This window comes from Arvicola amphibius, chromosome 1 (genome assembly GCF_903992535.2).
Source record: "Arvicola amphibius chromosome 1, mArvAmp1.2, whole genome shotgun sequence".
NCBI lineage: Eukaryota > Metazoa > Chordata > Mammalia > Rodentia > Cricetidae > Arvicola > Arvicola amphibius.
In genome coordinates, this window is record NC_052047.1 from 179,112,681 (window position 1) to 179,136,326 (window position 23,646).

Consider the following 23,646-nt stretch of genomic DNA (forward strand, 5'->3'; position numbering starts at 1 on the left):
AAATTGTCACCTTTCATCACCTAAATAAGAGCACTAAAGTGAGAGTCGTAATCTTTAAGAAGTTATGTCTCCTGAGACAAGTATTCTTTTGGTTTGTTTATTTCGTTTTGTTCTTGGTCTTGTTTCATTTCTTTTGTTTTGGTTGCGATGTTGGGGATCAAACCCAGGGCCTGGCACACCAGATTCTAGATCTGAAAAACTGCCATTGGACATCCCTCTCTGGTTGCTGCCAACACTAAGAGTCATTAATTCTTATTGTTTCCATTTGTGGGCTGTGTGTTCTCTACCTTGAACTCCTATTTCCTCAGATGTCTGGGTCACCATGAACTCTGTTCAGGCCTCTTTTCACACAGGCTGAAGAAAGAGTTGTTCCTTAGGTGTCAGCTCTGTTGCTGACCCACACGCAACTAATATCGTCAACAACAGACAATTGGTCAACCCTCCCGTGAGTTGGCCAGGGTGGAGAAGGCACGTCAACTTAGTGGAGAGCAGTGGCTAAGCACCAGGATGAACAATAGGGAAATAATCTCAGAGCAGGAGGAGGTGACCTAGACACTGATGCCATAAAGGACATGTAGATGGGAATCACCATGTTTTATACGCTGGACTCTGTGGTAGGAAAAGCAAGTCACAGTAGAAAAATGTAACCTGGAAGCCAGCAAACCTGACATTTCCTGTGTGCTCACTTGGTGGTGAGGGCTTTATGGGGCAGGCCACCAAATGTCAACCCCTAGTCCAAGGTAAGCCTTTGCTACCTACGGCCTGAGGTTCTTCAGCTAGCCTCGTGGGTACTCCCCCTCCCTAACTCTGGACTATTGTGAGAGACAAGTAAGGTGGCATAATGCGAGCACTTGGAATGTCCCCTGCTGCAGGAGCGCGTTTACGCTTCTAATTGTTTTGTCGTTTGGAGGAGGTAATAAAGTAGTATGTTTAAGAGATCGTTCCAAAATATTTTCGTATTTTTTTTTTGCTTGGTACCACCCATTTTATTTCTGTTAAGATTTTTATTTATTTATGAATATACTTATGTGGGTATGCATGTGTGTGTATGTGTGCACACATGCACAAGAGTTCAGGCCATGGCATCCATGTGGAGACAGAAGACACCATTGGAGAGCTTTAATTCTCTCTTTACACCATGTGGGTACCAGAGATGAAAATGAGGCTGCCAGACTTTGATGGCAGGTGCTTCTACTTGCTTAGCCATCTAACCAGCCCCGGTATCACACATTTCATTGCTTGATAAGGGTTTTCAACTTATGGGCTAAATACAATGACTGAATTTAATCTTTACGTCCATCAGTCACATTCTATCAAGAGTATCCATGGACTCTCTCTCTCTCTCTCTCTCTCTCTCTCTCTCTATATATATATATATATATATATATATATATATATATTAGAGTTTTAGAGTTTCAAGGAATCGTGTAGATCAAGAGGGTTTTTATTTCAAGATGGATATGAAGATGTAAACAGATTGGCTTCCCAGGGGCATGTCAAAGCAGCAATGGAGCTGGTTTTCACGTTAAGAGCTCTCTGCTTGCTTCTTTTCCAGGTCCCAAACTGATTTTCTTTTTAATCCAAAAATAAACAAACAAACAAACAGTGTTTATTGAGTTTCCCAGACATGTCTTCAGTGAATGCCTCCCCCACCATCTTCCAGGTGAGTTCCTGGGTGACATGGCTGATCCTCACAGCAGGCTCCATGGAGGAGAAACGGGAAGTCTTCTCACATCTGGTGCATGTGGCCAAATGCTGCTGGAACATGGGCAACTACAATGCTGTCATGGAGTTCCTGGCTGGCCTCAGGTAAGAAAGTATGGCGACCTGGACAAGTTTCTCTGTCTACTTAGTTATCTCTGAATTAATTCCCTGGGCAGCCAACCACATTTACCAAGGTACCTGATTGGTAGTTATCACGAAGGGGAAATGCACTACTTTCTTCCAACTCCAAAGCCCTGGTTCCTCGAAGGGGGAGGAATAGAGAGGAGTGGAAAGGTAAGGAGGGGGAAGAAAAGGGAAGGGAGGCTAACGGGGCAGGGGGAACAGGTGTTGAAGGAGCTAAAAGTACTACTTGGCTGGCTGTAATTGTCTCTGCGCTCACAGACATAGGTGTGGACGATTTCACTTTCCTTCCCAGTGACTCCCTGTCTGCCCATCTGCTTGCTGTGCCAGGGCCTCTCACTGCATGGTGACCTAGTGTACCAGCTTTCTCATCTCTGTAGAATACCTGAGAGAAAAGCTTGAAGGAGCAAGTGTCTGGTTTTGGCTCACGGTTTCGGGGTGTTCCACACGTGCTTGCTGGGTAGAACATGATGGTGTGGGGAGCATGCAGTTGAGAGGCTTCTTTCCCTCATTGTGAACACAGTGAAATCAGAGAGAAAGGGGGAAGGTTCAAGGGCGAGGTATTATCACCAAGGACCTGCCCTCAGTGACCTTCTTCCAGCTAGAACTCCTCCTTCTAAGATTTCTAAAACCCTCTAAAATAGCACCTCCACAAGGAAGCAGGAACTTCCCCAAATATTTAAACTTGAGTCTGTTGGGAACATTTTATATTTAAATATAATGTCTGTCAAAGTGTAGTGACCACTCAGTTGTCAGGCTTTAGGTCTAATTCTGGCATCCTCTCTCCTAAGTTTAAGAGTCACCTCATCCGACAAGCAGACTTTTCAAGATATCCCAAGCTCCTTCCATATTGTCTACTCTGGACTCATGAGAGGCACCTCCACTGCCTTATCAACTTTGCAATGTCAGAACCATCTGTCCCTTAATCATTAGACAACTCCATCCAGTTACCCATCTTTAGGCAAGAGTTGCACAATGGGCTCTGTGATTTAAAAAAAAAATAGTCTGCCCAGGATGATTGTCCAGGGAGTCCACTTGACATCCCCTCCCCTGAGGGGGTATCCAGACTACTGTCAGTGGTTTCTTGTCTTCTTTCAGTCCCCCCACACAGGAAAGCTAGATTTAAGCAGACAGTTGGATATTTCTCCCGTCCCTCCCCATCCTATTTAGAAATTTCTTATCTGTTTGTCTACCCTCATGGAGTCCAATTGTATCATCCAACTGGGAGTGGGATCTGCCCTGGAATGTGATCAACCTACCAGGGATCACATTATAAAGAAAACTGACTTCCCCTCTCTCAGCGGCTATCAAGCCCAATACCTCCTCAGCTTTCGGTGGGATTTTGTGTCTACTTTCCATCCTCTATGCCGGGATTTTGTCTGGCAGGGACTTGCATAGCTCTTGTGCATATTGTCACAATTATTGTGAGTTCATAGATGTCACTGTGTACGGGTTCCATTTCGTGGAGTGGACCTTAAATCAAACCAGAAAGTGGTTGATTACTCCTCTAACAGTTATGCTCCTATTGTACCAGCTCAGAAAAGGGGGCTGCCCAAGAGGACTGAACCATCTTACATCAACTGGCAACAAGGCAGTTCCCACAGATAAATCTGACCTAAACAGTTTGTCATTGAGGATTTTCCTCTCAGTTGTGCCAAGTTGACAATTGAAGCTATCTAAAATGCCATGTTACTGTGAGCTGAAGTCCTCTGAAGAAGCCACATCTGTGCTGAGGGTCCAGCAGACTGACCTTGGCTAACTAAAGCATGTTGATTGATTGGAGAGGAGGAATATTGCAAATCAAGAGTCAGCACCATCTTGGGTTGTGTTTAGTCTCTTCTATATCTGGTTATTGTCAACCCCTAACACTGAGGTGACTCTTAGGTGAAACTTTGGGAATGTGTTGCTAAGTTTCACAGATCTTTACCCTTCACTAGCCCTTAGCTTTAGGGCTAAGAATATAAGAAGACAGCATTTGAAATCTGAAGGTTTCTCTACTTTGTCTGTCTCACCTACCTGCTGTTCCCAGAAATATGTATTGATGTATGAGTTTGTTTTGTTCTGTGACTATAAAAGCTCACATAACCTATTCCACGGTGGGGCATATCATTCAGAGGATTTGGAACCTGTGTTTCTAGGTCACGTGCACTCATATTTGCATAGAATAAGCCATTTTTTTATATTCTTTGAAGAGTAGTCATTTTATATCACTATCATCAACCTTGTCTTCCTCTTGATAATACACTCTAGTCAACATATAATTTTCAGTTTTGATAATTAGCCTTATTTCTATTTGAGTCTGTCCTATTTAATCTTTCATTTTATTATTATTTTACGTGTGACATATATGGACACTGTGCATAGAGAGGTCAGAGAACAACTTTCTGGAGTTAGTTTTCTCCTTCTATGTTTATTTGGATTCCAGGCTCCAACTCAGGTCCTCAGACTTGTGCACTCAGTGCCTTTACCCACTGAAGCACCCTTTCTTTGTAGTTTATTTTACATAAATAATATTCTCATCATCTTGGAAAGTAACTGAAGACAGAAATCCTTTAAAAACCAAATAATAACACAGGAAAAATCCCTAAGAAGGTTAAAGACAATGAAGTTGTATGGAATTCAGTCTACATACTGTAAGCTACATTGTCACCCCATTGGGCTTAAAAAATATCATTTCCTTGTAATAGGTCAAGGAAAGTTCTGAAGATGTGGCAGTTCATGGATCAGTCTGACATTGAGACCATGAGGAGCCTGAAGGATGCCATGGCCCAGCATGAGTCTTCCCTGGAGTACAAGAAGGTGGTGACCCGTGCTCTGCACATCCCTGGCTGTAAGGTGGTTCCCTTCTGTGGGGTGTTCCTGAAGGAGCTCTGTGAAGTGCTTGATGGTGCCTCCAGCCTCCTGAAGCTCTGCCCACGGTACAGCTCCCAAGAAGAAGCTCTGGAGGTAAGTGTCTCCAAGTGGGCAACCCTCCGAGATGACCTCCTGATCCTTAGTGCAGAAAATCACTTCCTGAGTCTAGAGTAATCTTTGGTGTGTTGTTCCTGGGTAGAGGAGGCCCTTGAAAGTTATGCAGAAAGCAACACCAGCTGCTTGGAACTCAATATTGTTACTTTATATTTAATATGACACCAATATGACACCGTTGAACACAAAGGGGAAAATGCCATTGGATTTTTATTGTTGTTTTAATTTTAAAAGTTGGTAAGTTTTTGCTATAGAGTAAAACTGTCTAGATTCAGAGAATAAAGTCAAATGAGAGCAATGACTTTCAAATCAGTGGTTAGAGTACCGAGGAAAACCATTGCTGACTTCTCTTCATGCGTGTAAGAAGATGCCAAGAGCACGGGTGCCTCATCCAGACACATAGGCTCTGACCCACTCCCCTAGGCCCGTGACTTCTGCTCTTAACTCCTGCCAAAGTGGAGAGGACAGTGTAAGCTTTGATCAAGACATAGAGAGGCTCAAAGAAATAAGAAAACTTCCCTCTGTTTAAAAGTAAAATAAAAGTCTTTTTAAAATGTGCTAGGGAGGTGGTTGAGGCATTATGTACTTGGAAAGCTCAAGGCCAAATCCAGGGTCATTCATAGTCTCTTTAGTGGACACACTACACACACACACACACACGTGCGCGCGTGTACAAAAGCGTGTTCCTTCTTACTTGAACTGTGAAGACTCATAAAACTTCCGCCTATTTCATGTCCCCTGAGAACAGAGGCATCACTTGGTCCGGGAAGACTTGAGGTCCACAAACAGGCACACGTGATACCCACTGGCTAATATTTCCTTGGTTTTAGCAGCTGGTATTAAACGCCCAGTAAATGATGAGAAGGCTTTAGGAAGCTTCCCACCCTCCACTCTCCTCCGCTGCCCGCGGTGAAGAAGGAGCACTGCATCTCTTGCCTGGGCAGTGGATCTTCCCTCTGATTCTGGAAGCTTCCTGGTCACAATGAAGCCACACCAGTAGCTTCAAAACCACCAAGAAGCTACTGTCTTCCTGTAGCACACAGGGACAAGAAAACCAAAAGGCAGCTTTTTTAAGTGTTTGTCTTGAGCCGGGTCACTTCATCTTGTTCCGTGTCCTGGTACGCTTTAATCACGGTTCTCTCCTCAATCCCCTTACAAGAATAAATTAAAATAGCTGCCCTTCCCTGTGAAGTGGCCAACCTTGTCCCGAGGGAGCCATGAGATAATGTTGCCTTTTGTGTTATAAATGCAAAGTGCAGTTTAGATTCCTAGAGGTGCTGAGATTGTCACAGCAAGAAAAGGGCAAGTTTTGGGGTTTCACGGGGTGGGATGAAAACACGGGAAATAAAAGCTTGTCTTGGAGTCTCTTGTAGTAAAACAAGCACAGATGCCATTATTTACTGCTCAGTTGTAATCAGTTAAGTGTCCTAGCCTAAAATCAGACCTACTAGGCTGCAACAGCGCATTCTTGAACTTTCCTCTTGTAGTTTGTAGCTGATTACAGTGGGCAAGACAACTTCTTACAACGCGTGGGGCAGAATGGCTTGAAGAATTCAGAGAAGGAGTCCACGGTCAACAGCATCTTTCAGATCATCCGGAGCTGCAGCCGAAGCTTGGAGATGGAGGAGGAGGACAGCTCCAGCGAAGGGACTGGCTCCAGGAAGAACTCCTTGAAGGACAGGACCCGATGGCAGTAAGTTCCCGCGTCAGTGTGTATACGGGTGGACGCCTTTCTTCTCTTTCCCATTGACTAGTTTCTTCCTACTCAGTGCAGTTTCCCATAAAAACCCAATGAAAACACTGTCACTTTCAAACCTAACCACGGCTTCCTCTCCAAACCTTACCAATTCAGAGTCTGAATTAGCCTTTCCCGGGTTGCTCCTTTGTTCTAAAATTACTATGTACATTTTACTTTTTCCAGGAGTATTAGTTTTGCTTTTTAACTGATAGTAAAATTTTAGAAATGTATATATTAGTGGGCTACATATTATCCCTTTAAAAAGATGGTTATCTTGTCATTTCTAAAACATTAATAATTGGATTTCAGGATTGGAACCTCAACCTTGTATTTACTTTATAGTTTTTGTAATGGTGGGTTCTATTAAATCCTGGGTAGGGTGCTTGGGTGGATATTAAAAAAAATTTAAATAGGGCTAGAGAGATTCTGTTCTTCCAGTGGTCCTGAGTTCAATTCCCAGCAACCACATGGTGACTCACAGCCTCTATAATGAAATCTGGTGCCCTCTTTTGGCATGCAGTCATTCATGGAGACAGAATGTTGTACATATAATAAATAAACAAATCTTTGAGAAAACATTGTAAAATAAAATATCTGATGTGATAGGTATTAGATACTCAGAAATCAGTACCTTCAACGGTCTACCTGGGAACTGGGGTTCTAACATCTCATTTTGAGTAACACTGCACCAGGGGGTATTTTAGTTAGCCCCACATACCGGGGACCGTGGATCTGATACTTTACAATTGTTTAGTTGTTTCATTTGCTGCTTATCACACACATCACAGTCTAGCCAAACATGGTCACCCACAATGAAATGAAAGACGAGGACTCAGTTGGGCACCTGCCGGCTTTTCTTCAAGCCTTTTACACATAGCAGAGCCTGGCCTAAGGGGAGGAATACTCTCAGTGTATCTCAAACTGGCTTTGCTATTCAAGGTTTTACACATGGTCAGTCTTCTCAGTTACTCATCATCGCTGCCTTGGCCCTTAACCTGCGCATGCATATTGTGGTGAGCTCTTATACTGAGAAGGGTGGCAGTAATGACTTTTCTAAAGTTACGCTAGATCCTTGGGATCTGTTGCCGATGTAGCAGTGAGTGGCATTTATCTGAGTCTCTGCTGATGCTTTTTTTTTTAAGGGGGTAAAGCTGACTCCAGATTTCTCCAAGCCCCTTGTGCTTTCTTCCTCACATCATTTCCTAGCTCTCTCCATCTTGAAGGAGTAGTGCTCAAAGATTTACTAGTGCCACCTTTGTCGTAATGTCTTGGCTGGAATGTTCAATTATCTCACATACATATTTTCTTTAGTTCTTCTGCCGTTTTACCATGTCTCAAACTAGAGAACGCTTTAATGTGTTCTCAGGAGCAGGTTGCCGACATCTATGGAAATCTTTACATGAAAACAAGGTCATCTACAAAGAAGGACATCTCTACAGGAAGTACCTCCCAGTCATTGAAATGACCTATGCCAGTCCTATCTACCAATGTGCCATACCATAAATAGTTTTGTGTGTATCTGCCACCACAAAGATTTGTGCATATTTACATGAGTAAAAAATGAATAATTAAGGTTATTAGGAAAAATTGAAAATAAGGATAGGAAAAACTGTGTGATTATTTTGAGACTTTTTTTTTAAAAAAAGTTCTTACCTATGCCTATACCCTGAAACATTTTACCCATGTTTTCCTCTAGCCATTTTAAAGTTTCTGCTCTTAAATTAAGGCCTTTGCTTTATTTTGAATTGATTTTTGTGTTGAGTGAGATTCAGGGATCGAGTTCTTCACTGGGTATAATTTTTCCTAGCACCATTTGTAGAAGAAGTGGTCTCTTCTTCAGTGAATGTTCTTGATATCTTTGTCAAAGATTGGGTGGCACTCACTGTGTAGATTTATTTCTGGTTCCTTTATTATATTCTATACATTTATATTTCAGTGGCATGTTCTTTTTGTTGCTATGATTTATATAATACAGTTAAATCTGTAGACTGCTTTCAGTAATATGACCCTTTTTACAATATTAATTCTCCTAATCTTCCAGCTTGGAAGGTCTTCCCATTTTTTTTTTAAATTGTATTTATTTATTGTGTATACAGTGTTCTGCCTGATTGTATGCTTGCATGCCAGAAGAGGGCACCAGATCTCATTACAGATGGTTGTGAGCCACAATAAGGTTGCTGGGAATTGAACTCAGGACCTCGGGAAGAGCAGCCAGCGCTCTCAACCTCTGAGCCATCTCTGCAGAACTTCCTTCCCATGTTTTGATACCATCTGCATTTTCCTTGGAGTTTTAATGTTTTCATTGTAGAGGCCTTTCCTTGGTTAGGTTTTATTTCTTAGGTGTTTGGGGGGATTGTTTTGTTGGGGGAGGGGACAGTTCTTTGTTTGGGACAGGATCTCACTATGTAGATGTTCTGAAACTCACTGTGTAGAGCAGGCTGGCCTTGAACGCACAGATATACCTCTGCCTCTGGAGTGCTGAAATTAAAGCCCTGAACCATCATGCTCCACCTATAGTATTTTTTTTTTTTTTTGGTTTTTCGAGACAGGGTTTCCCTGTAGTTTCTAGAGCCTGTCCTGGAACTAGCTCTTGTAGACCAGGCTGGCCTCGAACTCAGAGATCCGCCTGCCTCTGCCTCCCGAGTGCTGGGATTAAAGGCGTGCGCCACCACCGCCCGGCCACTTATAGTATTTTTAATTGTAATTTTGTTGTAAATGGAATTCTTTTGCTTCTTTGTACCTCTTTGGAGGCATTGATCATTTCCACCAGGAAATTTTGAAATCTTCCTTTCACTATTTTCCCTAGACCATCATCTCTGAGTTTAGTAGGTGCCATACTCCTTTGGAGGAGTGCTGACCGTGTGTTAGTCTACTATAGCCCATTCGTCCATTGGGTTAAAAGTTGCTTCTGCATTTATGTGGGCATCTTATTGAACAACTCACTTTTGAGGGCTTGTACCTCTAGCGTGGCTCATGTTGGATAGGACAAACAATGGTAGCCTGTCACCATAACACCAAACAGTACAAGATACGGAGATTCAGTTAAAAAAAAAAATAAGCCAACTTACATGTCATTCTTGACTATTAAGTCAAAAACGGGAAAATTATTGTAAGTTTTCCTATTAAGTTAAATTTTATTTAGGATCAAAGTTGTAAATAAACACAATGAGGGAATGGAACAGGGAGAAGGGGAAATGGAGGAGAAGCCAAGTTAAATAAACCAAAGAAAAGGAGAGCGGGAGTAGAGGAAAGTGTAATGGAGGGAAAAAGGGAGGGACAGGAAATTAGGAAAAATGAAGAAAGACTTCCAGACAGTGAGAAAACCCATTGTCAAAATTAGGTAATTAGATAAGTGAATGAAAGAAGAGAAATTAAAGTCTGAGAAGTTTTTGGTTTCTTGTTTGTTTCTGTTTTTTAGCCAATGTATACAAACACTACTAAAAGCATAGTAAGAAGAAAAGTTAAAATTGAGTGGTAATATGGGAGATCCGAAAAGAGACTGACTGAAGAAAATAACATACATAGGCAAAACTGTGTAAATGTATAAAGGGGAATAAAATAAATACATAAAGCCTTTTAAAATATGATAAAGTAAAATAGTAGTAAAGTGTTTAAAGGGGACTTGGTATGCACATCCTCTCCTGGTGCTGGGATTTTGTCTGGCTTGTGGCTGAGTTGGTCTGAAGCATCCTGTCGTGATTGCTGGGCATCCACATGTGCCCCTGCCTGTAACGTTCAGAAAACACTGTCTCCTTGAGGTCACTCAGCACCTCTGGCTCCTAGAATCTTCTTCTGCAAAGATCCTGAGCCCTGTGGGGAGAGAGGAAATGCAGACATTTGTGGCTGGGCACTCTGATAGCTCGTATTCTCTGCCCATTAGCTAGTTGTGGGTCCCTGAGTTCATTGTTATCTACCGTAAGGAACTTCTCTGATGAGGGATGAGAGATGCCTCAGCATGCAATTAATCAGTAGCAGAGTTATGGTGCTTGGTTCTCCACTAGGGCCCAGAGGACATTTGATAACTGCTGGGAGGGAAAACGTCAGTTTTCTTCATGGAGTGGCTCCAGGTATATAGAAGCACACTCCAGGGCAGGTGCCACACCTAGGACTAGTTGGCCAACACTAGCTGGTTTAGGACGTGGGTGGCAAAAATTTGGGTAGGTAGGTGTTGCATGGAGAGCAGGCCCTTGTTCCGTCCTGGCTGCCTGACTAGCTTACACCCAAAATAATCACACAGAAACTGTATTAATTAAATCACTGCCTGGCCCATTATCTCTAACTTCATATTGGCTAACTTTCACATCTTGATTTAACCCATTTCTGTAGTGTGAAGTGGCGGGGCTGCGTCCTGCCACCCGGCCGCCGGCTAGCCTTACACCCGAAATAATTACACGGAAACTGTATTCTTTTAAACACTGTCTGGCCCATAGTTTTAGCCTCTTATTGGCTAATTTTCATATCTTGTTTTAACCCATATTTAGTAATCTGGGTAGCACCACGAGGTGTGGCTTACCAGGAGAGATCTTAACTTGCGTCCATCTCGGAGAGGAGCAGCATGGAGACTCCTATGGCGACTGCCTGAAGTGTCTCCCCAACTCTACTTCCTTGTTCCCACAATTCTGTTCTGTCTACTCCACCTACCTAATTTTCTGTCTCTTAAAGGGCCAAGGCAGTTTTCTTTATTAATTAACCAATGAAAGAAACATAGACAGATAACTCTCCTCCATCATTTCCCTTTTTTCTGTTTAAACAAAAAAGAAAGGCTTTAACTTTAACATAGCAAAATTACATATAACAAAACAGTTATCAAGCAAGTATTACAGTTACAATATTTAAATCTATTTTATCTTTTATCATAACTAAGGAAATCTATAACTATCTATTTATTTTTTAACTCCATCAAAGACTCCAGAAGGATATAATATTACCTAAGTAAACAAGTCATTTGTAACTTTTAAACTCTAGAAATGACAGAGACAACTCGCTGCCTAGACAGTCACCCAAAGTTTTTCTGTACCGTTGGGGCATCCATCTTCAGCCTTTAGGCCCATAGTGTCCAGCAGACTTTTTCATGAAGCAGGAAATTTCAAAGACAGTTCAGTCACTTTCTGCTGTGTCCTGCAGAACGTCTCGCAGACTCTTTCATGAATCAGGAACCCCGAAAGACCATCTCACCTTTAGGCAAGTTCAGCAGTCCTCTCTCTGCCGGTTTTTTGTGTCCAGTTTATGGAACAGTCCAGCCAAGAGCAGTTTCTTGCCCAAATGGCTAACAAACTCCATAAGTAGCCTCTTCGATGCCCATCTTCCTCTCGAAGTAGATTGGTGCTGCCAGGAGCAGACGTGTCTCATTGTCATGAAAAACCCTAAGTTATTAAAACATACGTTGGGCGCCAATCTGTAGAAGGGAACGCGGCAGGCTGTGTCCTGCCACCCGGCTAGCTTTACCCAAAATAATTACATGGAAACTGTATTCTTTTAAACACTGTCTGGCCCATAGTTTTAGCCTCTTATTGGCTAATTTTTATATCTTGTTTTAATCCATATTTAGTAATCTGGGTAGCACCACGAGGTGTGGCTTACCAGGAGAGATCTTAACTTGCGTCCATCTCGGAGAAGAGCAGCATGGAGACTCCTATGGCGACTGCCTGAAGTGTCTCCCCAACTCTACTTCCTTGTTTCCACAATTTTGTTCTGTCTACTCCACCTACCTAATTTTCTGTCTCTTAAAGGGCCAAGGCAGTTTTCTTTATTAATTAACCAATAAAAGAAACATAGACAGATAACGCTCCTCCATCACATTTCTATTAATCTGTATACCACCACAAGGTCGTGGCTTACCAGGAAAGATTCAGCATGTCTCTGATTCTAGCGGCTCCATGGCGATTCTCTCACTCTGCTTTCTTCCTCCCAGAATTCGTTTCTGTCTCCTCCGCCTACCTAAGTTCTGCCCTATCAGCTAGGCCAAGGCAGTTTCTTTATTCATTAACCAGTGAAAGCAACACACAAACAGAAGGAACTTCTACACCAGGTAGGGATGTGGAGGAGCATCTGAAAGGACTCAGGGGAGGGCAATGGATATGATCAGAGTGCACTGTGTGAAAGTCTCAAAGAATAAAAGCATTGTTTTAAAAAATAAATAAATACAGGGAAACACAAGGGACAGAAGACAGAGGAGGAAGGTGAAGGGTTAGAACGACTTATTTCTGGAACCTTGGAAATGGGAGAATGTCGGGTATATGCAACAGGGAGAGGATTAGACAGATCCCTGAAGGTTTTACTTCCTATGGTTAATGCAGGCGCTGAGCCTTTGGGACAGGCCTCTCATACCTTAGCTTCCCTTCTTTGCACACCAGGGGCCTCTGCTGGCCACACTTAGCTTTGCCGTCTATAGACTAGGCAGGTTCTCCCATCCTCCCAAGAGTCCTCATTTCACACCCCATGTGCTGGCTAATGTTCTAGCTCAGAGGTTCCTCTCAAGTCCACTGGGAGTAGAAGAAACAATCCGTTCCACTGAGATTTATACAGGTGGATCTGTCTTTGCGCTTTGTTGCACCCCTGCTGGAGGGATGCAACTTTAGACGTCAAGGGGTCAGCTGCAACCTCATGGCAGCTGGGTAGCTCCAGGGATTGATCTACTTGATGACCTTGGGCTCAAGGCTATTAACATCCAAAATGGTCCTCAGCTGATAAATTCTGCTGCCAGCCACTGAGGGTGGTGCTATCTTTTCCTATACACTTCATTGTATGGCCTTCTGCTACCTGTCAGCATTCAGCCCTCCTGTTCTCTACAGCTTTGCCTCTCAGGGTTGTCTCTCACCCTTAGTACCAGGGCCAGTTGAATCTGACTCCTCGGCTTGTGGTTCTTCCCTTGTCTGTAGCTGCCCGGTAGCCAAGTTTTGAAGGACAGACTCCCTTGGGATGGGAGGACCTTTCTGAGTTGGCTGAACTCTCTCTAGCTGCGGACTCTTCCCACCAAAGAAGTCACTGTCTCAGCAAGACCTTCAAGTGGATCTGAGGCTCATGAGAACCGTGGCTTTGTCTATGGGTGGGACTCTTCTCTCCAGTCTCTTCTCTCCAGAGACACTCAGTGATGTCACTTTTCAGATGACATTTCTGTTTCTGCTGCCCTGCACCAGGAGCCCCACCGTTGTGCTGTGTTCTGCAAGGCACTCCTTTTTTCTGTGTGTTGCCGTTCTGTGTTCCTCTGCACCTTTCAGCGTCCCGTCACCCCCTGTATGGATTTCCAAAGGTCTTCCTTTTTCTTAGTAATAGTCTTTCTCTTTTCCTGACACCTCTTCCCAGGGTTACAGGGAGGTAGCTTCTAGTCAGCCATCTGACGCAGAAGTTACTTCTTGGGAAGTTTTTATTTCCAATTTTCTGTTTATTCCCTTGTCGTCTTGCTCGTCATTTAATCATCTATAGTCTAAGAACATTCTCTTCCACTGTCCATTTTCCAGATCCGGTTGTAGGCATCCTGAGCATGGGGAAAGAAAACCACAAAGATGCAAATATTTATTTCACAAGGCTTGGGAAGACATATTGAAATCCTCACTTTGAAATCTTTGTACCTAAGTAGTGGAAGCGGTTTCCTGGCCCTTAAATGATTGCTACCCTAAAAAGAAGCCCTGGATACACCAGGCGGGGGGAGTGGGATTTAATAGATTCACTGAAACCAACCCATATGCACTGTTTCCTTATTTACCTCAGTCCAGAGCACCTTGTGAAAATGTTCCATTCAGAGTGTCGTAGGCACAGTGCTTTGCAGATCCTAAAGGACAAAGGAACTGGGCTTTATTGAGTTTAAAATCAATAACCTTTAGCCCCTGTTCATGTGGCAATGGCCAACTCTGTGAAAAAGGTAAGAAAGGAGGAGAGAGAGGAAGGAGGGAGAAGGTAGAGGAAGGAAGGGGAAGACAGAGAGAAAGAAGGAAGTAGGGAAGCAAGCAACCTGTCTCACAGTCCTTCCTTTTAGCTAGTGTGCAGGGTGTTAGAATTCCCCTCAAAGTCCTCCGGTGCTCCTGCCAGAACACTTAATGGGAATACCCCCAGAACCCCAGAAAAGGGGTCATAAAAAGCCCATGGCCTGGGACTGGCGTGGTGACTCAGTTGATAAATGGTTTGCTATGCTAGCATGAGGAGCTGAGTTCAGAGTCCCCAGCATCCATGGTAAAACAACAACAGCAACATTGTGTGCCTATAATCCCAGACCTGAAGAGGTCCTGAAGGAGGATTCCCAGAACTCACTGACCATCCGCTCTAGTTAAATTGGTGAACTCTGGGTGCAGTGAGAGACCGTGTCTCAAAGACTAAGGTGGAGCAGTTGACACTCAATACCAACCTCTGACCTCTACATCCAAGCCTATGTATGTGCGCACATGAACACACACGCGCACACACACACACACATGCGCGGTCTCAGCAGAAATTGAATAGAATGGAGAAATGCCATTGGCATCTATAGCATGCTTGTACATCCTTTGTACCAGTGAAGAAGCGCTGCCCAGAAAGCTGCAGTCAGTTGCCTACGTGATAAAGAGCAGGCCGGGGCATGAGCCTGAGCAGGAACTTCTGCCCAGCAGTATTAAAAACACTTAACTGGGAAGGAGCTAACCCTTGACTCCTCTTCATACCTAGTTCTGTGGACTTGGAACAGTTCTCATCTTAATTGTGATATTGCTTGATAAAATACCATAACCAAAAGCTTAGAGCTTAGAGCTTGTAGTCTATTATCTAGGGAAGTCAAGGCAGGAACTAATGCAGAGGCAATGGAGGAAACCTGCTTACTGACTTGCCCTTCATAGCTTGCTCACTCTGCTTTCTGATAGCACCCAGGACTACTTTCCCAGGGATGGCACCACCCACAGTTGGACCCTCCCAATCCGTCAAAAAATGTACCACGGTTTGCCCACGGGCCGTTCTGTTGGGGCTATTTTCTCAACTGAGGTTCGCTCTTCCCAAATGACTCTCTCTTATGCCAAGTTGACATAAGATGAGCCAGTATGGGTCTCTTTTGGAAATATATGCTTTTAACTGACTATAGCTGAGGGAAAATGATAGGCTAGTTAATGCACAAATTCTTTTTAAAAAGCAACTTAAGTACAGTAGATTTTTATTACAGGGAACAGGTGTAACAAATCATGTGGTAATGGTGATTTTCTCCTATTTTAAAATAAAATTTAGGCTTTATTTCTTGGTGATTCATATTCAAATAGTCATTGTAAATTTGTACAAAGTAACAAATGCTTGCCAAGAAAATATATAAGCAGGTTAACAAACAGCCCTTTTCACCTAAAATAAGATTTTTTTTCACCAAATATCCCCAGAAAAGTGTTCAGCTCTCGATTTCTGGTTTCTCATGTGGGATGCCATAGAAGCTCTTCAAAAGCCGGGTACAAACCTTCTCAGTTTCCATGCCTAAGAGTGAAGTAGTTTCTTTGGTGGTTGACCATATCTCTAATCTTGGCTAACATTGCTTGGTTTCTAAATAAATCTTAATTTTCCATCTTATCCCTTCTCATATACCCACAGAAAACTGTCTCCCAGGAGAATCATACTCAGAACTACACAAAATCTACTCTCGTCGAAGAGACAAAAGATAACAATAGCTTCCTGCTATTGTAATGAATTTATTTCATTACAAACAGTTGTCAATTTTATTTTGGAAATTATCCCTTGGATGAATGCTTTTGAATGCCATCTGGCATTAGTTCTTTTTGTATTCTAAAATACAAAGTAATGCCAAGAAAGACAGCTCCCCACAACACGGCTTATGTCATCTCAGGGAAACAAAATCAGCCTGCAGAAAAGCTGTATCATCTTTTTCTATCTAGATAACTTTTTTCATAATACCTGTAGTTTTTCACTGAAAAAACTTTCTTAAATTAAAATCAGAAATTCTACATTTAAACTAATGGGTTATGTTTTAATCAGTACCAATGCTTACAACCTGAATCTCTTTTAACTTTGGTTAATTGGCTTTTAAAAAAAAATGGATTGTACGTTGTAGTTCAGACTGTCCTAGAAGTTACTGTGTATCCCAGATTAGCCTAAAATCGTAACAATCTTCCTGCCTTGGTCTCCTTAGTGTTACAATTACTGGTGTCAGCCACCAACACCTCCAGACCCCAGCCTTTTCACTTAAAAATCTACCACCAAGTACCTCAGAAAGAATGTGACAGTGGCCCCAGAGAGGAACTTAGACATGACTGCTGAGAAAGCCACTCCATCGAAACAGCTGGGTAGTCAGCCTGGAGCAGCGGTAGTAGAGAAGATTTCAAATGAACAGTGCCCAGTCTCCCTATGTTTAATCATAGTAGTGCCTTTTACTGAGCCAAAAAAAAATTGTTTGTTTGATGCCCACCCCTGCTTTGTGAGGTGACCATTAGCAAGTAGGTAAGTGGAGGGAGTCTTGGAGTTTGGATGTCTTGGCCAGATCACACAAAATGCAGGTAGCAGCAGATCGACACATTCTTCCCAGGTGACTGCAGAGGAGTATGAGGCAGTGGTGGAGACATGCATGAGCGTCTGCTTCCTTCCGATGTCACGGAGAGAACCTGCAGGGGTGTGCTGCTACCCATGCAAGATTTCCTCTCTTTTTAATTTTCTATTATAACGGGTGACATCAAGAAGGGTGCATGAAATTTTATGTCTTTGCACCTAGCACTCATAAACCGGTTTCTAATACCATTCTTAAGAAACAAAAAAGAAAGAAAGAAAGGGAGGGAGAGAGGGAGGGAGGGAGGGAGGGAGGGAGGGAGGGAGGGAGGGAAGGGAAGGAAGGAAGGAAGGAAGGAAGGAAGGAAGGAAGGAAGGAAGGAAGGAAGAGAGAAACAAGGTCCTTTGGGTAAATGGCTGAATCTAGGTTGAAGCGGGGAAGGGTGAACCTGTGGTGTCTTATAGTGCTACTACGTAGGACGTGATCAAAAGCAGAACATCACCCAAGCAAACCGACTGGAGTCTATGAAAGAAGCGCCACCAAGGGAGCGCCTAGTGGCCAAAACAACTCAAGGAAGGAGTGTTAAGTTATAACCTACTCAAGGCACCATCTAAATATCCCCAAGGCCGTACAGTAAGGTGCTGCTGTGTAAACTTGATGAGGAGGCAAACATGGGGAGAAGAGATAGATCTCCCGTGCAAAAGGATTCCAAAAATGTGATTTATGTAGCTTCTCAATTCCCTAACAGGTAGGACATAACACCCTTCTCCTTCAGTATAATATAGACCCAGTGACTTGCTTCTGAGGAGTACATATGGAAAGGAACTTTAATTACTACTACTGATAACAGTATTAATAGAATGGGACATGAGAAACACTGCCGTGGGAGCATGCGCAGTTTATAAAGGGTGTTATGGTAGTTTCTCACCGGAACACTGCCGTGGAGAGCATGCGCGGTTTATAAAGGGTGTTACTCATGGTAGTTTCTCACCGAAACACTGCCGTGGGGAGCATGCGCAGTTTATAAAGGGTGTTACTCATGGTATTATTAACCCATCCCCGTGATCTTCATCTAATTTTGGGCAAAATGCCAGACAAATCCTACCAGAAGCACTTTCTACAAAATACCTCGTTGTACTTCCCCAAACTGTCAAGATGATTAAAAGCATGCCCATGGTCAGACACCTTGATAAATATTAGATTGTAGAATATGGTTATAAATAAGTTACCCCAGCCGGTCAGTGGTGACTCTCAGGAGGCAGAGGCTATTGTGTGTGAAGAAGACTTTGTGTTGGTCCCCGTCTGATTATAAAAACAACTTATAAAGTAACTTTTTATCTGTTTTCATCAGGTTTATAATTGGAGATTTGCTGGATTCTGAAAATGATATCTTTGAGAAGTCCAGAGAATGCGACCCTCATGGATCAGATGAGTCGCAGAAGGCCTTCGACCACGGGACAGAGCTCATCCCGTGGTACGTGCTGTCCATCCAAGCTGATGTGCACCAGTTCCTATTGCAGGGGGCCACAGTCATCCACTATGACCAGGACACACACCTCTCTGCCCGCTGCTTTCTCCAGTTACAGCCTGACAATAGTACCTTGACCTGGATGAAGCCTCCCACCACCTCCCCGGCCGGTGCCAGACCCAAGCTTGGTATGCTTAGCAATATGTCTGAACCTGGCAAGTTCCCATCACTAGGCAATGCTGGGCTGAGTGGCCTGGCCGAGGGAATCCTGGATCTGTTTTCGGTGAAGGCGGTGTACATGGGACACCCAGGCATTGATATACACACTGTGTGTGTTCAGAACAAACTGAGCAGCCTGCTTCTCTCCGAGGCTGGAGTGACCCTGCTCTATGGGCTCCAGACCACCGACAATAGACTCTTGCACTTTGTGGCCCCGAAGCACACAGCTAAGATGCTTTTCAGTGGATTGCTGGAACTCACGACAGCTGTGAGAAAGATAAAGCGGTTTCCTGACCAAAGACAGCAGTGGCTTCGGAAACAGTATGTCAGCCTCTATCAGGTAAGGGATGCTTCCAGCCCTCTTCCTCGAGTAATGCAACCCTCGCGAGCACACAGTTGGCGTTAAAACTACTGGGTTTTCAGACCTGTCGCTTACTCCGTGTAAACTTGGGCAGCTTTCTTTAGCCTCCCAAGGCCACTGTTTCCCTGTCTGAAAACTGAAAATGAACTCTACTTGTGCATAATTTATCTCCAAGACTTTCTGAGCTCATAGCGTGTAAAGACAACATGTAAATGAATATGCACGTCTGTTATTATTTTATATGAAAGCAGTGACTGTGGCCATTGCGGTTCTCATGTCTGCAATGAAGCCAATTGATCCAGGCATTTCACCAACTGAAGGTTTAGCTGAAAGCTCTGTAAGTCAGACATGGAGGCACACGCCTATCCCAACCCTTGGGAGAGGAGGAAGGCTAAAGAGAAGGCTTTGATAACTAATTTATGCAAGCTGGCTTCCCTAGCTTCTTCCAAAAGTATAACCCAAGGGATTTTTAATTAATTAGTATGATGTTTATGCTCCCATGCTAGGGGCCTCCTTAGGAAGGTCACAGGCCACCAGGAGTTTGAAGAAATTTTTGAGGACTTTGTTCAACTCAGCTGCTCATGCAGTCCCCACATTGGCTATTTTTCTCACTGCCGTGACAAAATGCCTGGCCACAGCGACTTAAGGATGAAAGGGTTTTCTTCAGCTCACAATTTGAGGGTACGGTCCATCGTGACAGGGAAGTCATGGCAATGGGAGTGTAAGGCTGCTGGTCACATTGCATCTGCAGTCGGAGAGAGAGACGAACACTGTTGCTCAGCTCACTGTCTCCTTTTTCTGCAGTCCAGGACCCAAGCCCATGGAATAGTGCTGCTCACGTGTAGAGTGGCTCTTAACTCCTCGCTTAACCCAGTCCTGAAAGCCCCTCATAGATATGCCCAGAGATTTTTTTTTTCTCCCAACTTAGCTCTTCAAGCTCAAAACTCCCTGTGGAGCACACAGGAAGCAGGTACTTCTATTTGCATTTTAGATGAATTAACTAGACCTGGCTCTGTGACATATAACAGTAGAATATTAAGTAAGTGGGTTATACATATTAACACAATGTTCTGCCTTGCACTACTACCATTTTTTAATCTATAAGTTAAATATTTTGAACATCTGTGGGATTTTCTCCAAAACTCTAGGAACAACCCTATAAAAACATTACTTTATCCTAAGTTTGGAAAAAGTGTACGTAGAAAATAAAAATAAACTTTTCAATTTCACAGTGAAAAATATAACAAAAGCCAGAAAACTGTTCAATGATGTTGCCATGGAAGGTGGAAGAGATATGGGCCCTTTAGCTTTGGCTTAAATCGTCAGGGACAAAGCTAGGGGCCCACACTGTTCATTTTTTAAATGGAGTTCTGAGAAGCTGCAAAGCTTAAATATAGAAATGTCAGGTAAGCATCTTTGGTTGTAGCAATGAACACAAATTCCTTACTATAGGCAGAGGAAAAATATTTAAACAAATGGTATGGGTTGGCTTCATGGTCTTCATAGGAAAAGAGATGGCAACTTGTTTAAGTACATGAAATTTTTTAGAGATTTCCTTTCCTTTCTTTACTTTTTCCAAGACAGGGTTTCTCTGTGTATCCCTGGCTGTCCTGAAACTCACTCTACGACCAGGCTGGCCTTGATCTCAAATCTGCCTGTCTCTGTCTCCTAAGTGCTGAAGTGAAAGGTGTGTAGGTGTGTGCCACCACTGCCCAGGACTTGTTTTCTTTTCTCCTTTTTATTAATTATGTATTTTTATGTGTCTGTCTTTGGGTGGTGCGTGTGTATTCAAGTGCCAGTCAAAGAAGTTACAGGCAGTTGTGAGCTGCCATGTGTGTGCTGGGAACCAAACTCTTGTCCTATGGAAAAAGTCAGTACTCCTAACCACTGAGCCCATGTGGCTATTTTTTTTTTAATGAATTAGCTTCCTAACCATCAACTTCTATGTGAATTGTTTGCCAAAATCAAGAATATGTGTTTACTTATAAGCATCCTTTATTCATAGTTTTAAAAAGAGAAAAGAAACTATCTCCTCTACCCTTCCCAAACATGCTTACTGTTTTGTGTAAAATGAAAGAACTATTCACACTATATTTTAGTTTCCAGAAAGCCTCCTTGAAAGAGTAAGCCAAAGTATCATCTTCTCCTGACCAGGTTATCTTTGAATTTAATGAATAGGAAGCTAATTCATTAAAAAAAAATAGCCACATTTTACAAAATTTTTTCTTAACACTAACAGACCAGAGCCTCCTAACACTAACAGACCAGAGCCTCAACCCTACATAAAGAACTACAGGCAACTGCGAAAAGTTGGAAGAGGGACGGATGAGCTTTCTCGGGGAGATTAATCATGCTGATGATCCTTTTATGTGTAACTTGTATCAGGTCTGTTCATCATTTAAAGGTCTATGAGTTAAAAAGAAGACCAATGAGCAAAAGTTCTACAAGCCCTCTTTCAGCTTTAGAGTGTGTTCTTCAATAAGATGGTTTGAGACTATTTGTTGATTTGTGTTGGGTAATATCTGCTCAGTTTGGAGCATCCAGAATAGCTCATTAGCTCCTACTGTCTTCAGGAGCCCTGTGCCAGGTGGGATGATCGTCATCCATGTTCATTTTCTCAGACCCAGTAATTGTATTCCTGGGTACTGTGGCATGTATCTGTAGCCTCACCTACTTGGGAGACTGAGGTGAAATCATCATGAGTTGGAAGTTTCCCTGCACAATAGCAGGACTCTGTTTTAAAAACTTCAGTGAGGAAGATTCTGGTGAATTTATTTGCCTCATGCATCAATCACTGGTTAAGAGAGCATATTCCACTTTAATTGACAGATCCATCAGTATCAACTGGAAATTGATAAAGTAGAAGTTAAAGAAGGAAGAAATAGATATAAAGGTCTCAGATGTAAGTCATATTACAGGTGGTCACCTAAAGATTTCTGCATCAAGTATTTATTATTCTATACCCTGAGGCCATAACAGGATGTACAAGGTGGAGTTTGTAAAGTCATAAAAGCAGATAACCATTAACCATTAGGGTAAAGAAACAAATGTACACAAAAAAATCTTCTTTATTATCTGCATAGTATTTGCAGTGAATCAAAATCTATTTACAGGGGCAGGAAAGATGATCCAATGTTTAGAGCACTTGCTGCCCTTGCAGAAGGCCCAAGTACAGAACCTAGAATCCAAATTAGGAGACTCACAGCTGCCTGCAACTCCAGATCCAGATCCTCTTCTGGCCTGTTAGTCAATGGCACACATGTGCACAAACGCACACACACACAAATCATTTTTAAATATATTTACAAATACTTTCTTGGAAGTAAAGGATGGTTGCCCTTAAAAGGTTACAGTGCACACACATAAAAATAGATACATAGGTAGGTAGGTAGGTTGGTATATTGATAGATAGATGATAGATAGATAGATAGACAGACAGACAGACAGACAGACAGACAGAGAGAGAGATAAAAATAAAGATTATAGGAAATAATAAATGTAAATAATTTTGAGGGGAGTACTAAAGATTGACCCAGAGCCTCATAGATGCTAGACAATTTCCTAAGAATTATACTTTGCAAAGTCTTAAAGATTTCTAAAGAGCATTCTAGGCAAGCTCTCTACCTACTGAACTCTGCCACCAGCCCCTAATGTGCAATCTTAATGAATTTTCCCACAGTACTAGTTCCCAAATAACCAAGGAGACTAGGATGGGAAGCGTTTGGTTTGTTTCTTTGTTTTCCTCAAGCTCTTGGGCTAAAGTACATTATTGACCTGGGATGTGATCAGGACAACCGGGGAAATAATCAGCCCACCAACAGGAAGTCCCCAGAGTCCAAACAGAGCCACACGTGGGTGGCCAGATCATGCTTCTTTCTGTAAATGCCTGAGCTTATTCACCTCTGGGAATTGACTGGGACCATTAATATTTACTAGCTGTTGCTGCTTGCTTGTGTGTTCAGCATATGGTTCTTTGTAGGAGGATGGTCGGTATGAAGGCCCAACCTTGGCTCATGCTGTGGAGTTGTTTGGTGGCAGACGATGGAACGCTAGAAACCCCAGCCCTGGAATGTCAGCAAAGAATGCTGAGAAGCCCAGCATGCAGAGAAACAACACCCTGGGCATAAGCACCACCAAGAAAAAGAAGAAAATGCTCATGAGGGTAGAGTAAATTTGTTTATTAATCATACCTGGCCTTCTAAGACTACCATGCGGCCTACACTGCCGTAAGCCACATGAGGTTATTTGAGTTGTGGACAAGATAAATTACAAAACAATGATTACCAGAACTTGACATGTACCTCACAGGTGCCAGGGTCAGTGTCAGAAATCAGGCAAGAAGGCTCCAAGGAAAGACCAAAGACCTTAAAAGTCTGCCTTGGCTCAAACCCAGTGCATGGCCAATGTGAGTCATTGTTAAGTCACCCTGCAAAGAGCTGCATCAGTAGAGAAGTGAAAACCACAGGGGAGAGGCAGGCAGTAAGGAAGGACCTCAGAGTGGCTGGCACACGGTGGGTCTTGAAGTGTGTCCGGGAGCTTTCCAAACACATCACAAAGGAAAGCATCGGCCACAGGGGAACCAGCAAAGAGGCTAACAGGCTTTGCTTATTCCT

The 23,646-nt window shown here is 43.0% G+C and overlaps 1 protein-coding gene across 2 annotated transcripts in view; it reads left to right on the plus strand.

Annotated features, from left to right (window-relative positions):
- Plce1 (phospholipase C epsilon 1) overlaps positions 1-23,646 on the plus strand; it is a 275,418-nt gene that overhangs the window by 192,221 nt on the left and 59,551 nt on the right. For both annotated transcript variants that reach the window (XM_038322235.1, XM_038322240.1), the window contains exons 5-9: positions 1,664-1,809; positions 4,533-4,791; positions 6,300-6,505; positions 18,337-19,012; positions 23,013-23,195. In XM_038322235.1, coding sequence (XP_038178163.1) covers positions 1,664-1,809; positions 4,533-4,791; positions 6,300-6,505; positions 18,337-19,012; positions 23,013-23,195 — 1,470 coding nt within the window. The remainder of the gene's footprint in view (positions 1-1,663; positions 1,810-4,532; positions 4,792-6,299; positions 6,506-18,336; positions 19,013-23,012; positions 23,196-23,646) is intronic.